This window comes from Asterias amurensis, chromosome 2 (genome assembly GCF_032118995.1).
Source record: "Asterias amurensis chromosome 2, ASM3211899v1".
In the NCBI taxonomy this organism is placed as follows: domain Eukaryota; kingdom Metazoa; phylum Echinodermata; class Asteroidea; order Forcipulatida; family Asteriidae; genus Asterias; species Asterias amurensis.
In genome coordinates this window covers 17,849,422-17,866,203 of record NC_092649.1, presented here as the reverse complement: position 1 = coordinate 17,866,203, position 16,782 = coordinate 17,849,422, and the positions used below count along the sequence as shown (strand labels likewise).

The 16,782-nt window shown below is 38.2% G+C and overlaps 1 protein-coding gene across 1 annotated transcript in view; it reads left to right on the top strand.

Annotated features, from left to right (window-relative positions):
* LOC139950456 (low-density lipoprotein receptor-related protein 2-like) overlaps positions 1 to 16,133 on the top strand; it is a 30,477-nt gene extending 14,344 nt beyond the window's left edge. The window contains exons 14-25 of the mRNA XM_071949145.1: positions 47 to 175; positions 949 to 1,197; positions 2,065 to 2,224; positions 2,860 to 2,990; positions 3,290 to 3,559; positions 4,235 to 4,366; positions 5,616 to 5,762; positions 6,416 to 6,550; positions 7,558 to 7,866; positions 8,497 to 11,791; positions 12,805 to 12,939; positions 13,891 to 16,133. Coding sequence (XP_071805246.1) covers positions 47 to 175; positions 949 to 1,197; positions 2,065 to 2,224; positions 2,860 to 2,990; positions 3,290 to 3,559; positions 4,235 to 4,366; positions 5,616 to 5,762; positions 6,416 to 6,550; positions 7,558 to 7,866; positions 8,497 to 9,326 — 2,492 coding nt within the window. The 3' untranslated portion in view covers positions 9,327 to 11,791; positions 12,805 to 12,939; positions 13,891 to 16,133. The remainder of the gene's footprint in view (positions 1 to 46; positions 176 to 948; positions 1,198 to 2,064; positions 2,225 to 2,859; positions 2,991 to 3,289; positions 3,560 to 4,234; positions 4,367 to 5,615; positions 5,763 to 6,415; positions 6,551 to 7,557; positions 7,867 to 8,496; positions 11,792 to 12,804; positions 12,940 to 13,890) is intronic.
* Positions 16,134 to 16,782: the final 649 nt, after the last annotated feature.

The following is a 16,782-nucleotide window of genomic DNA, read 5'->3' as shown; positions in this document are numbered from 1 at the left end:
ATAATATTAACTAAATTGTAACTGTTTGTCAAAAAAAATCTTTCAGATCCTTGCTCAGACGGCATGCATGATTGTGAGCAACTTTGTCTTCCTGCCCCATTGCCATCTAATAACTACATCTGCACATGTGGAATCGGTTATAGACTAAATGAAGACGAGACTTCCTGTACCTCAGGTAAATTATTAAAATAATGCACTAAGGTTATTAAAGCCATTGGACCCTTTCGGTTCAGAAAAAAAAAAAAAGTTCACAGATTTACAAATAACTTACAGGGTTTACAGAAGGCAATGGTGAAAGACTTCTCTTGAAATATTATTCCATGAAATGCTTTACTTTTTGAGAAAACAGCAAAACAATATAAATTCTCGTTAACGAGAATTACGGATTTATTTTAAACACATGTCATGACACGGCGAAACGCGCGAAAACAAGGGTGGGTTTTTCCGTTGTTTTCTCCCGACTCCGATGACCGATTGAGCTTAAATTTTCACAGGTTTGTTATTTGATTTAGAAGTTGTGGTACACAAAGTGTGGGCCTTGGACAACACTTTACCGAAAGGGTCCAATGGCTTTAAAGGCACTGTACACGTTTGGTAATTGTCAAAAACCAGTGTTCTCATTTGGTGTATCCCATCATAACCATAAAATAACAGGCCTGTGAAAATTTGGGCTCAATTGGTCATCGAAGTTGTGAGAAAAAGATGACAGAAAAAACACCCTTGTTGGACGAATTTGTGTGTTTTCAGATGGTAATAAAAGACTTCTAGCTAGAAGTCTTTTAATATTTTAGTGAGAAATTACCTCTTTCTCAAAAACTGCATTACTTTCCTATATACATGTACTTCAAAAAAAATTGAAGTACATGTGTATAGGAAAATAACATTATTTGTTGATTAAATATTTGTACTGGCATTTAAAGATTGGCATTGCATTTATATATTGAACAGATATTGTGAATGACAACTTCTTTCTGGTGGCTGATACGTATCTCCATGGCATCTTCCAAGTTGACCTGTCCTCCACTGACCTCACTCTTCAAGCTCTCTCATTGGTCAACATATCCAACCCACTGTCAGTCGGCTACGATCCCATACAGGGATTTGTTTATTGGAGTGATGTTACTGAGGGTTCAATTAGTAGGGCAACTCTACATGGCGATAACCAAGAGGTCATAGTGTCGTCCGAGGAAAATCAAGGTATTATAAACAGCTTTCTTTGGTTTTAATTTGCTCTGTGATAAAATCAATGAAAGTGCTCCTTCTTTATTTTTTCCTTTTAAAGACACTGGAAACTATTGGAAATTGTCGAAGACCAGTGTTCTCACTTGGTGTATCTCAATATATGCATAAAATAACAAACTTGTGAAAATTTGAGCTCAGTTGGTTGTCGAAGTTGCGAGATAATAATGGAAGAAAAAATACCCTTGTCACATGATGTTGTGTGCTTTCAGATGCTTGATTTCGAGACCTAGAATTCTAATTCTGAGGTCTCGAAATCAAATTCGTGGAAAATTATTTCTTTCACGAAAACTATGTTACTTCAGAGGGAGCCGTTTCTCACAATGTTTATACTACAAACCTCTCCCTATTACTCGTTAACAAGTAAGGTTTTATTTTATGCTAGTTATTATTTTGAGTAAGTATCAATAGTGTCCACTGCATTTAAGGGCACTTGGGAGGAGTTGCTTCTCACAATGTTTTTTACTATCAAAAGCTCTCCACTCCTTGTTACCAAGTAAGTTTGAATGCTAACCGAGCCGAAGCATACAAAATTAAATGAGCCCTCAGGTTGGTGGTCAGGTTGGTGAAATGGTGTCTTGCCTCGCCTTCCACCTCTGGGACTCCGGTTCGAATCCTACCGGGGGGGCACTATGTGGATTACGTTTTCAGTCTCTACTTGACTGCATGGGTTTTCCCTGGAATAATTCCTGAGGTTTTCCTCCCACATCTGTAACTGAAATCTCTTCATTATCTTCTTTTCCTGTTTGGCTCTAATTAGAGCGTTGGGAATATTTATCCAAATATCTAGTAATTTTTAATGAATTTCCACCCAATATTTTTCAGCACCGTATTCCATAGTCGTAGACTCCAACTCAAGAGTAGTGTACTGGACAGACACTATGAGTAATACCATCAGAGTGTGCCGCCTCGATGGCACATACCACGTCACACTGGTAAATACATCTAGAAGTCCGCGAGCTCTGGCTCTACTACCGAATGAAGAGTAGGTTTGTTGGATATTATCATTAGATTGTAGACATCCGTGTTATTTTGGTTGGTGGAACACACATGTGCCTCCTATATTTTGGCACACTGCTGTGAGTCATGTGTGGATAATATGCCTCTCTTAATATTCATGGGTGACGTCATAATTCTTACCCAAAATGAGGCTATAGGTGCACGTCCGCAACCACTTGCAGTGGCTGCATGGCCGCGTTTTGGGTTAGAATTGTGACGTACTCATGCATAAATATTAACCATCATTTTCAATATAGTTGTTTACCACCTGTTTGGCATAATCTTGTCATGGCAGACAGTTGGTAACTACTGTTAATAAGATTTTTTTAATGGATTATCAGAGTGGGGATGGACAAATTTCTTTGTCTTTTTTATGTTTATTGGGGCAAACATGTCAAATGATAAGGGCCTGTTAGTTAAGGATCTGTTTGTTAGGGAAGTGGACTACCACTTCCTCGGGTCAAACAAATGTTATGGTTCTTTGTTGTTGTGTGTAAACTCCTCTTCCCCTTGTAATTTTTTTCTTTATTTAAATGATTTTTGCCTAATTCTTACTTTTTGACCATTTTCAACTTTCCTCTTTCTTTACTACAACAATTATTCCCATTTTTGTCGTTTCAGACTCCTTTTGTGGACAAGATGGGGTGAGGATGGCGCAGGTATTGACAAAGCATTCCTGGACGGTTCGGGGAAAGAAACATTGATATCGGCCGAACAAGGTTTTTACCATGGACTAGCAATAGATGAAGCAGGTATGTGTAGCAGTGAAAATAAGGGCCTTGTCACAAGGCAAGAAGAAAATACATTCCAGGCGTCTGATTTTCCAAGATTTTTCAGGATTTCTTAAAATTCTCTTTTGCAATTAGTTTTTTCTTCAAAATGAAGCAACCCACCAAAGGGAGAATGAAATAGTCTGGTTTACGCCAAACCTGTAGTTCTGCCGATGCACTACAGTGTCTGTAAACTTTCTAAATTGTAACATCTTGTAGGTAATAATATGACTTTATGTTTTATTTAAAATTATCTAATTTATGCTGTGTATATTTTGCAGAAAGACGATTGTATTGGACGAATGGGCAAGCTCACAGTATTGAATCGTTTGATTTGTCCGGCAATTACCACCGTGTGATATCTCTCGGAATAGACTCCCGACCCTTTGGCATTTTCCTGAAAGGTCCTCATATTTACTGGACGGACCATCAGAGCTTCAATAAGCTGATGCAAGTCGATAAGGCAACGGGATTGAACGTGGTAGCGGTCAGTGGCCTGGACCTTGCCCGACCAAATGGTGTTTACAGCAGAAGCACATCAGCGAGTCCAGGTAAGAATACATGGATGCGGAGGATCTTTTTAAACTGGTTGTTTAATATTTTAACTTTTTTGCCAGCTGTCTGTATTATCTAGACTCCTTAATTTATTTTACTGTGTAATAATTTGCTCTGTATAATTTTGTCTGGTCCAGACTTTTATTGTTCTTTCCCAGCGCCTTGAGGCAGATTTCCTCTGCTATTGTTTTTGTGCTTTATGAAGTTCCCTTTGTTATTATTATTTTTATTATTATTATTATTATTATTATTATTATTATTATTATTATTATTATTATTATTATTATTATGATCTCCTTCCTAAGCCCATTATTTTGAGCTACGTGATAAAGTGTGTGGTTTTAATTTGCAGTTAAAAGGGCGTCACTCGCGCACCCACTCAGTCGCCCACAGGCTCGCTCTAGTATGGCTTTTACAAGTAATTCGATCTTGCATGAGGGTGGCCCTTACGTCTGTTGGTTCTGTTTTCAAATTTGTTTAAAGTCAGCCATCTTGATATAACTGATTCAACAAGTCAATTACCGTTTGGTTGGAACAGCCTTGTCACAGCGGATAAATTGAACATGCAAAATTGCTCAATTGATGACCAAAGCATAATTATGTTTCTGGTTACAATTTTGTAGAGAAACTTTAAAGTTTTAAACTTTATAATTGTATACTTCTGTCCACAGTAAGTAATGCCTGTACAATCAACAATGGGGGATGCAGCGGTCTGTGTCTTCCGAAGCCCTTTGGTCAGTCATGTTTCTGTCCTGATGGTCTACCGGCAAACGAAGATGGAAGCTGTAACACCATGAACACTGGTAAGATCTTGTTTAAAAATGGCCATACATACATTCATACATATCAGCATTTATATCCTAAGGTTACAAAGCTGGCTGTTGTTTGGGCAATTGGCTACTAGCGACTGTTGTTGGTGGCTTTTCTAGGGAGCAATGTCAACCACTAACAAGCCTAGCTATCCAGTCAATATTAATTGAGGCCCTCAGTAGAACCATACTTAACTGTGCGTTGTGGGCGGAGCCTAATGGATCGGTCTATTGCAAAGGTTGTGAGTACACAGTGCTAACACACAAACTCAAGATGTCCAATGTGTAGTGGAGGCTGTGCCACGCTCACAATTTTGGTGGGCATTATGTTTAACGCCGCATGGCCTAAAATGCGCACTTCACTGAAAAATGCACAGTGACATTGACCACCAAAATGGCGCATTCAAGAATATTCTGATGCAGGCGTCAGGTGAATTGGATCAACAAATGAGTCTTAAGTGGTTCCTTGAATTGCCCAAGTGTACATGTAGTTGCATGTTGAAGATGTGATGGTAGTGAGTTCCAAACATTTGGAGCAGCAGCAGAAAATGCATGTGAACCAGCTCCAGAGAGAGTGCGGTGTTCAGCCTAGATGCTCCTAAATTTAATATTGACTCCTATATTGATAAATATAGGATGCAGTTATCACTCACCCATTCATTATACCTTTCTGTATAAACATCAACAAAAAAACTATACAGTTTAGCCTAATGCAAGGCTGTACCCCCCTCTGATTTTTCAACCTTTGGCCCAAATTGGATTAAAAATGCTTGACTTACCCCTTGTGATTTTTTATTTTTTTTTTACCCAAATTGGATAAAACTGCTGGACTTTACCCCCTTTTGATTTTTTTTCAATTTTCAATTTTCAAACCTTCGGAAGTTTCAAACTTGCGCTAGCCAAAATATGGGACCTACCAACTTAAATTGAGCTAAGATATCCTTACTGTGTTTCACATTTAAATAATATGGCCATGTGATGTCCTCTCGACCAATCTCTATTTTGTGCACTGTATCCTTTTATCATTGTATACTGCTTTCATTTTAAATTAGTGGATCTTATGGTAATTTGTCCAGGATTTTTATAGTTTACGCATTTTTTTTGTCTTTTTCATTATCTTACGAAATGTTTAGATGAACAAAGCTATAGTTTTTCTATTTTTGGTTGTAAAGCGCCATGGAGCATTTTTGCGATGGATTTGGCGCTTACTAAATGTTATATTTTTTATTAACATTATTAACAGCTGACTCAAAACTAGAAACACTTGAAATGACGGATCGACCACATGACGTCACACTCCAATTGGGCATGGAGATCTTTCAGATGTGTAGCAGCAATCAACCGTCGGCCAACATTCAGTGGTGGAAGGACGGGGGGGAATTAGCACTAGGTGAGTGTGACTTGATAAACGTCTTGACTTCATTTTACCAAATGGAAAGTGAAGTAATATAGACCTCAATAGTTCCACACCCTTGAGAGCATATCGTCAACTCAGGACTTTAGGTTTTTTATTAGTGCAGTTTGTATGGATTTCATCAAACTGCTCTAGCACCTGTTAAGACAAAGAGTTAAGACTAGTCTTATCTCGTGTTAGGATGAGTTACTCATCCTAACTTGGGACAAGCCTTAAGTTTTTAATATCTCCTAGGACTAGTCCTTCCCTTTTTGTGAAATCGACCCCCCCGTGTATCATGGGGTTAATTGATCAAGAGTTGTCTCCAAAGTAAGTGTTGACAAAAAGAAGGAAAAAAGTTTTCTAAGAAAAACATATTGTTGTGGGTTTGGATTCGTTTTTGTCAAACTTTTCTTCATTTTTCACTACACAGCCTTTTGATTACTACAAGTATGAAATTGCAATTAATGACCTTATAGCACTGAGCCAACAGTATGACCCCCCATCACGCAGTGAACTCCACTGGCTATAAATGGATTCATATAAAAAAAATTGTTTAACTTGTTGACTATTTTACAAATGACTCATTTTAACCGAGTTCTGACCTAGAAACAGTGGAGTGTGATGTGAGTTGTTTTGTTTATTTGCAGGTCAATCCGGAAGCATGTATGTTTTTCCCGATGGCGGGTTGCAAATCCTAGACGTTGATGAAACACACAGAGGGCTTTATACTTGCGTTGTGACTGCAGTCGACGGCAAGGCTGTGCAAGCACATGCAGAGTTTCGTAAGTTTTAAACTGTAATGTTTGGCTAAAAATGTGTATGTAAAACGAACAGATTCAGTCGTGAGACTGGTCTTTTTTATGCCGGATGCGTGTGTTTGACTTGCTTTGTGCGTAATGCTTAAAAGTGAATGTACACGCCAAGCAATGAACATAAATCCATGCATTTGTATAGACGATGTGACCTCTGACGTCACACGAAAACCATAACATGATTCGCGCGCATACCGCCGGGCAAAACCTTTGTGTTTTGGCAGCCAGCTAGAAAGTGTACGCAATCTTACTGTGACTGCGCAACTCAGTGCCCGGCGAAACATGACGTATAGAGTGTTTTGTCAACAGAGGGCGGTTTGAATGTAAACATAGGTCACATCGTCTATTGCGTACTACATTTTCCGTAAGGCCATGTGAATTTCATAGTGTGTATTTATATATTCCTTTGTACAACACATAGATTTCTGTCCTTATACTTTGTGAGAAAAATTTCATTTCAAAGTAATGTGGCTATGTTAAAAGATATCAGTTTTTACGTACCATACTTTGAATCTGAGATTAGATTGTGTATTAGGGATTTATATTAAGCTCATTATGGCTAAAACAAAAGAAATGTTTTCTGAGCAATAACTAAAAAAGGACTTGACATCTCCAAACTTGGTTTGTGGATTAGTCATGGGATCCCCCAGAAGCCTATTAATTTGGGACCCACTCAGATAAATATTAAGCTCATTATGGCTAAAACAATGACTCGAAAAGGACATGGCGAAGCAACTCCAATCTTAGTGGGGCGTTTGTTTTGTCAAAACACCATTCTTAATCTTCCTGCAGGGACACACTCGCTCTGGATTTTCGGCAATATTTCAAAAATGCGCCCACATTTGGAAACGAATTTTTCACATGTTGATTTTATTTTAAACATCTGCATTTATATGTGATTAAAACAATAAAACAGTTCCAAAAACCAAAGGTGTAGTTTGCCTTTAACTATTACCCTTTTCTCCTTCATACCACAGAATTTGATCCAGATGACGTATTCCTAGTTAAACCCAAAGCAGACATTGTGATTCCAGAGGGGGGTGATTATATTCTCATGTGCTCTGCAATAGAGGCCTCTTATGTTATCCACTGGGGAAAGAACGGCGAGCGAGTTCAATTCTCAGATATGATCCACATGTATTTGGGGGATAATCTGATAATTCGTCAGGCGATTATCTCAGACTCTGGGGTGTATACCTGTTATGCAGAAACGTTCGGTAGTGTGGTGCGTGTTGCAGAGGTAACTGCCAAGGTCACTGTAGAATCACAGCAAGTTGTAGAAGAAGGTAGGGTGACTCTCTACTTCATCCTCCATTAGGGTTGTAGTGTTAAACCGTTTAACCAGAACAAAAAATTCATCGAAAACCATCTCCTTAATAGCTTACCAGTTAAAGGATTTGTAACACAAAACACAATGTCCACAGATTTACATTAAACTTACACCGTTTGAAGGTAATGATAGTGGAAAGCGTACCAGAAAATATTAGTTGCTGAGGTGCTGTAGTTTTTGAGAATGAGTAAAACAATGTCATGATAATACGTTTTTACATGCTAAAATAATTTTCATTACATTGTTTTACTCATTTCTCAAAAACTACAGCACCTCATCAATTAATATTTTCAGGGAAGCTTTTTACTATCATTATCTTCTCCCGGCTCCCTCTGAAATATTGTCGATTTGGAGAAAGAAGATATTTCTCACTGAACTATTTGAAGTTGATTTCGAGACCTCAGAATTTGGTTTTGAGGTCTCAAAACCAAGTATCTGAAAGCACACAACTTCGTGTGACAAGGGTGTTTTTTCTTCCATTATAATCTTGCAACTTCGATAAACGATTGAGTTCAATATTTTGTGCACAAATTTTGAATGAATAAATGACTCTTAACAATATCCTGTGTCTGTTGAATCCATGCAGTGTGTGGCAGAGTAACATCACCCGAGGCAACCGGGATAGCATCAGAATCCCGTAACGCATCCCAGAGCGATATCAATGATGACGACCAGACCTTCCGCATCGTTGGAGGTACTACTGCCAAGATGGGATCGTCCCCTTGGATTGCACGTATCTGGCTGACTAACGACCGCAAACACTTCTGTGGTGGTACGCTGATCAACCGCTTCTGGGTCATCACAGGGGCTCACTGTATTACTGAATACTCGGTGACCAAGGCCGACATCAAGATCAGGCTGGGTGACCACGATATCTACTCGACGGAGGTAAACGAGCGACTGATTGGCGTGCAACACATCAAAGTGCACCAGAACTTTGTCCCGGATGATTACGACAGCGATATAGCCTTGATCAAGCTTGACGAACCTGTGGAGGAATTCACTGACTACCTCCGCCCATTGTGCCTTCCCACCAAAGCCTTGGCGAGGGCCCTCCTGGTTTCTGGGCGCAAGGGTACCGTCGCTGGTTGGGGTAGGCTGGTTGAGGGTGACAGTTCGCCCTATCCGCGTTTCCTTAAGGAGATAACAGTACCCGTTGTTGGACAGCGAAAATGTAAAGCCTCAACCAGATATCTTGTCACTGACAACATGTTCTGTGCTGGTTACAAGAAGAAAACAGCCGATGCGTGTAGAGGCGATAGTGGGGGACCATTTTCTATAGAGCATGAGGGTAGATGGTATCAGCTTGGCATTGTTAGCTGGGGAGAGGGTTGTGCCAGAAAAGGCAATTATGGGTTTTATACCAGACTCGTTAAGTTTCTCAAGTGGATAAATCAGTATATAGAAGAACATTAATCATGGAAGCAAATTAACAAGATTCGTTTTAATTGTTCTCATTTTGAGACAAAATTAGAACTTGTTGAAATTGATCAGGAGGAAACAAAATTGTGTTTCAATCTGAAATTATCAAGCTCATGTCATCACTAGTCCACAAGAGAAATATTTTTCTAGGTTGAAAAGATAGCATCAAAACCCTTTTTAAAATGACCATAGCTTGTTTCAAATGTTGCAATCGAAGTATGCTCAATATGAGCTGATGCAAATATCCCTCGTAAAACAGAAGCAGTTTTTGTTGTTCTGATAACCTCCACCAATTTTGGTTGATATATCACAGGTTCAAAAATTTGTATTATTCATCATCGTCATTAAGTCAAACACCATGTGGAAGCTTGAGCCTGCCCAGTGATTTTTGTCCAAATATTCTGATTCAGCATGCAGGATTGATAATTGATACCTCGCAACTATGTGCATTTACCCATATAATATTTTAGTGGCAGCAATTTCTTAAAGATGACCCCCGGCCCCCCTCACCCAAGTGAGGAATTGTGCTATTCACAGAAATTTACTACCATCATAGCATTTCATTTTTAATTGTAAATATTGTAAGATTCTAAAATCTTTGTTTTTGTTATTATAGTTACTAGTTTTTTTTTTACCACTTCACTTATGTATTCTAACAATTATTCCAAGACCACATGCAGTTTGATTTTCTGAGTCGTTTTTTTTTGTTAGCTTCTTAAGAACTTGTTTTCCTTTGAAAATGTCATTGCCGAAATGAATCCTTGACTTGACAATGGAAAGGCAGCAGATGTTGTCAAAATTAGTTTCAGGATTGATGGGGTTGTGTAAAAAAAATAAGTACATACAAGTAGGCACTCACTGTGTGTGATTCACAGAAAAACAATAGAGGCTGCCCGTTTGTTTTTTTTTCTTTTTTGCTACATTGAAACAACAACAGGACTTTAGGTCTTGAATCCTATACCTCTGGAAAAGCTTTTTACAATGCATGTTTTCCATAACCTGTAATTGTTGCTCTTTGTTCAGGTGAAGTTTTACTGATGTACATGCCTGGCTGTGCACCCGACACGGCATAAAGTCCAGGTTAAGACAAATACAGACTTTACGGTTGTCTGCCAAAAAAAAAAGGGTTCAGAACAATCAACAAATGTCTGCCATAAGTTTCAAAAAAATTAAATGCAGACAAACATGCTATTGAGATGAAGTGGTTATATGTGTTTTCGAAATATATATTTTTTTACTACGTTATGGACAACTAGTAGGCTTATGCATGCTTTTATACCGCAAGAGTTTTAGCTATTAAAATCAGTATTTAATGTATTTTGTATATATTGGTATAGTTTACTTTCTTATACTAGTCCTTTTCAACCCTGCAGGACATTTGGAGGCCACAGTGATCTCTTTCAACTTAGTCCTGGAGAGAGTTAAGACTAGTGTTATTCCTAACTTAGGACTAGTCTTGAAGAAGTTGAGTTTGCGTTACGATCTTTGGTTTTGAACATCTCCTATAGGACTAGTCCTAAGTTAGGACTAGTCCTAACTTAGGACTACATACATGTAGTCCTATAAAGTAAGGACTAGTCCTTAGTGATGACTAGTCCTAGTTTAGCCTTAAATTAGGACTAGTCCTAACTTTTTGTGAATGGACCCCTTGTCTAATTGAGATGCTATAGGCCTACTGTAAGTTATAGTTGCGATAACGTAACCCTCCTCCCGACGGCCGCCATCAGCCTCCCGTGGTAATGTTATGAGGGTTACGTTATCGCAACTAACTGTAGGAAGTACGATTCATCTCCTCAGCAAGTTCTGCGATAAATGTTCAGTTCAAAAAGTAATTGCAAATATGTTTGAACCACAATATCTCTACATAATTATACTCAAGCAAGTTCTTGAATTGTTAAACTATAATAAAAAGGAGATCTAGTGTTTGTTATAGAATAATTAACGAAGCCCTTCCCAGAGCTGTTTTCAGATTTCCTCGGTTGTAAAACAAACAAAAAACACTATCATTATTTTTATGAATATGCAAGATTGCCATTGACATCGTAATGAATATTTAAATCACCGCTTATTTTTGGAAACATAAAGCGAATGTACCATAAATAAGTGTCGGTGGACAGTTTATAAAAACCGTGTTGTTACCCGCACGAAAGAATCTACCTGACTGAATACGACATAGCTTTTAATTAATACAGTTATTTTAGTATTGCCAACTATACACATATTACGACTGCAAGAGACTAACAAAGCTGTGCGCATGCTCACTTTAATCACAACCACTTTAGGTAAATAGCTTCGTCATTGTGTACACTACTGTTTACTAAATCGCATAAAATACATCGTCCGGTCTTCGTCACGTTCAGTCCAGTGAATTCGCAGCACTCGGCCTTAAATTCTGCCTGTTTCTCATCAGAAGAGGGAACTTCACTAGTCAACAACCATGGTCTGATTGATATTGGATGGTAAGGAAGACACAACTTTTCGAGAAATGTATTGTACTATTGGACATTTTGACTGTATTAAAAATCGATCGCAGCTCACTGCACAGACTCGGATCGGATCTGATTACACTTCACCCCCACAGTACATGCAGTACATGGTGCACTACACTCCCCCATTTCAATACACCACTGTTCATAATTAATCATACTGTTGGTACACAAGACATTTAATACGAGTTACTTTTAGTTTATAGTTAATATTGTAATAAACCATGTCAGAAGCAGTTGTTGCAAATCGAAACCCTTTCAAGTTTAAATCGAAATAGTCAACCAATTTCTTTTTGACTTTGTTTGTTCAATGTTCATGAATCATGTTCTCTAAAAGTCTAACTAATCAAGCATCCAGGTTTCCTATAATACCAATGCAACAGGCCCGATAATGTCAAAATTTCGAAAAAAGGAATCTAGTGCCCCAGTCACCACTTGGTCTAGTTTCCAATCTTAACCAAATCCTCAAAATCCTTACCATGCCCATGTCTGAACTAAAGACCCAGTAAATGGGTAATGCATACTCCTAGTAGAACTTTATTCGGTTTCGTCTGGCTATCGTCTCCCGTTACGGGGCTAGTGACCAATAATTTTTAGTAGCCCTGATTAGATTTTGGTAGCCCGAAAGACACATTATGTCTCGCGTCACGGCTCAAACTTTACAATACACCAATAACATAGTTCTTTATTGTTTGTGATGATGATTTTTGCATTATTTTTCCACTAGCCCGTCGGGCTATCAAACTGGAAAAATCAGTAGCCCGGCTGTAAATCTGGTAGTCCCGGGCTAGCGGGCTAGTGGCAATTTCGACCCCTGCTCCTCCCGACGGTCGCCAGGCGGGGGAGGGTTACGTTATCGCAACTATCTTCTTTTCAGAAGTGTAGAGTAGGCTTAGACTGTATAAATACATTTATCAAAGTGGTGGCGCCATACGGAAAGTTATCCCTACAGTGTAATACATTTTCTCCCATGTTCATCTTTGCAGCCTGTGCCTATGTTGGCAACAAGATCTCACAGGCAATCAGCTCGAGGAAACTCAAGAATAAAGATGAGGTCCTTGAACATGACGACATTCAATCGCGTACTTGTATGCTCAAAGGAAAGAAGCCAACACAGAATGGTAAATGTTTAGCAGTTTTCCTCATTTGGGTTTTATGCACAGGATAAAGAAAAACAATTGGTTGTGTTTATTTTCGTTGTTCCTTACACAAATGTTTATCAAAGGCACTGGACACTAATGCCATGGTAATTATTTGGAATAATTGGAAACAAGCAATGGAGAGCTGTTGATAGTATACAAAATTGTGAGAAGTAGCGTAGTTTTTGAGAAAGAGGTAATTTCTCACTCAAATAATAAAAGACTTCAGCTGAAGCCTTTTATTATGCATCTGAAAACACACAAAGTTGTGCAACAAGGGTGTTTTTCTTTCATTATTCTCTTGCAACTTTGAAGGCCCATTGCAGTCTCAAGACAACTCGAGAATAAAGATGATTCATAAAGATTTGTGTCAAAATTTTCACAGATTTGTTACTTAATGCGTTGGGATACACCAAGTGAGAATATTGCCTTGGTATTTGACCACTACCAAAAGTGTCCAAGTTGTCGTAATTAGACGTGGTATTTGGACTATTGGGTTTTAAATGTACGTATTGAGTTTTAAAGACACTGGACACTATTGGTAATTGTCAAAAGGCAGTCTTCTCACTTGGTTTGGTGTATCAACAACAAACCTGTGCAAAATTTAGCTCAATTGGTCATTGAAGTTGCGAGATAATAGTGAAAGAAAAACCCTTGTCACTTGAAGTTGTGTGCGTTTAGATGGTTGATTTCGAGATCTCATTCTAAATCTGAGGTCTCGAAATCAAATTCGTGGAAAATTATGTCTTTCTTCGAAAACAATGTCACTTCAAAGGGAGCCATATTTCTGACAATGTTTTACACCATCAACCTCTCCCCATTTATACTCGTCAACAAGTTAGGTTTTATACTAAGAATTATTTTGAGTAATTACCAATAATGTACTGTTGGATTTGATGGAATAATCAATCCTGTTAAATTTTTCTTAAACAGGTGCGGTTCATCATGAGACAAAATACGAAGAACAAAGCCAAGATTCATCTGGTGAAGCATCACTGAGTCCGCCACCATATCTGTAAAAAGGAAATAATCACACAGCAAGAGGCCGTAACATTGTGGTGAACAAAACTTGAGGTACCAATGAGGACAGACAGTCATCTTACATTTGCATACAGTGTTCACACGAGTCTTCTGGTTGAGTAATCAGCTGCACTAATAATAATGGCCATTCATTTTTTAATAGACCCTTCCCATGAACTATGTAAATTGCACATAGCGTGTGCGCACTAACGTTTTGATTAGCAAAATGAGGGAACATTGCGCTGTTTTGTACACGGCTAATGGGTGCGTGACGCAGACGCGATTGCATGTCTGCTTAGTGCACAACTCTATGGCGCTTGCCAACCAACAGGGTCTGTACGCATGGGTGAATGTGATTAGCATATTTCATGGGAAGGGTCCATTATTTCAAAAGGTAGGGTAATACATTGGTAATGACCATCCACCTCAAAATAAATTGTATGATTTCTATCCGAAAGGCGAAAGGAAACATCCTGCAAAAGAAAATGTTGGGTGTGGAATTCCGTCGTGGATTAGAAATTGACTAAAACGCTGAGATTGAATTACAACAGGAAAGTTGTTACAACATGTATATATTAAGGAACAGGAAAACAAAGAAACACAAAGCAGCAATGAGATTTGGGAATTCTGAATATATTATATTCATAAGCAAAACCTCTTTTTCACAGTACTCTTTTTAAAGAGAGCCGATTGTGTATTTACCACAATGTTAGGGGCCATAATCTCTAGTTAACGAAAGAGTTAAAACTGTTTCATCACAAGCGCATGATGGCTCTTTTCTAAAGTTACAGTTTAACCTGTAAGGGAGAAGAACTTGATTTATATTTCTTGTTGTGAGGTAGTTTTAAATCTTTCTAGGAGCTATGGTGAATGGATTCACCGCGCTGTGTATTATTATTGTTGGCCACATAGTTTTTTATTATTCAATATCATAAAAGTTATTTTTATATCATTAATTAATATGAAGTGTAAATTTTGTTTTGTTCATGATCTTGTTACTAACCTGGGCCCAATTTCATAGAGCTGCTAAGCACAAAAATCTGTCTAGCATGAAATTTTTCCTTGATAAAAACAGGATTACCAACCAAATGTCCGCGTGATTTTCAGGACAAGCAAACAACAGTTAAATACCAGTAAATGAAAACTTGGTTGGTAATCGTGTTTTTATCAAGGAAGAAATTTCATGCTAAGCAAACAGTTTTGGCGAAGCAGCTCTATGAAATTGGGCCCTTATTGTGTGTTCGTAATCATTTTGTGCCAATTACGGTAAAGAAAACTCCTGAACTAATCAGAGTCCAACTTCATAAAGCTGTGTGAGAATAATATAAAAAAATGAGTTGGGCATCAGAGACAAGACTGTACCCTATGTAATGTTGGCTGGTATCCTCTTTCTGTTAAAGCCATTGGACACTTTCTGAACAGAACAAAAATTTGAAGTTCACAGATTTACAAATAACTTACAGGGTTTACAGAAGGTAATGGTTAAAGACTTCCCTTGAAATGTTATTCCATGAACTGCTTTACTTTTTGAGAAAATATCAAAACAATTATCAATTCTCGATATGGAGAAAAACGGATTTATTTCAAACACATGTCATGACACGGCGAAACGTGCGGAAACAATGGTGGGTTTTCGCGTTATTTTCTCCTGACTCCGATAACCGATAGAGCCTACATTTTCACAGGTTTGTTATTTTATATATAAGTTGCGATACACTAAGCCTTTGGACAATACTGTTTACCGATGTTGTGCGATTGCTTTAATAAGCAATACTTTTCTGTGCTTACATGCTTTATGAAATTGGGCCCTGAACATGGGGCTATGATTTAAAAGTTATTTGAATGTGATGTTTAAGGGAATTTTTCTGACTTTGGATTTTCTCATTAAATCATAATACTATCTGTGAGCAAATACCCATAATCTTTACCTCTTGTGTCTATCAAGGTTTTCTCTTGTCATTGGTGGAAAATAATTAGCGTCACCAATTATAATCAATAAAATATGCTGCACTTATTAGCCGACAGCACTCAGGAGTGGCAGAAACTTTTGCCATTAACTGATTATCATTTGTTTTCCTAGTCAGATTATTTTATGCGAGTTGTGGATTTTGGTAAAAATGGATGTGGAATAAATTTGATTGTTTATGTAAAAATTGTGCACCGAGTCGTTATTAAGTTAATGATGTTAAAAGTAATTGGACATACACCATGGTAATCACTCAGAAATTAAAGTCATGGCTTAATTAAGGATTGTTGGACGATGGTCCAATATTGTACACTAGCTGCCCCCCTTTGACTGACTACTTCCACCCAAGACGACCAAGCGCGACATTACAGGTTCGCTAACCATTCAAAAACAACCCTATTTTCCTTGCTGAAGAGTGGTGCAGATTGATCAAGAAATTTCCAGTCCATCAAGAGGCAATGCAAGGAATTGAGTGAGCGCCCTCTGCTGGTGTAAATTTATTACCCCGCCCCCCCCCCCCATCTCCCACATGGAAGAGTTGGTTCTTGTGATTGATTAGCTTATTGCGCTTCATATTTGGCTGTATGCTCGCTCCTGAGGGAGCTGAGATGGTTTAGGGAATGATTTAAGGCTCAATAACCCGGGTTATGCTGTTGAAGCATCATCAGTGTCACTGCATGACGGACCTGAGCACGATATAAGAAGCCACTATTATTATTCTCAGTTTTCTGAATGTTTTTAGGCATGTGGTGTATTACTTTTTTTAAAGTAAACTTTAACCAAAAAAAGTTGGGATGGGAAAAATTCCATTCAAGTCACCCTGTAGATATTTTATTTTG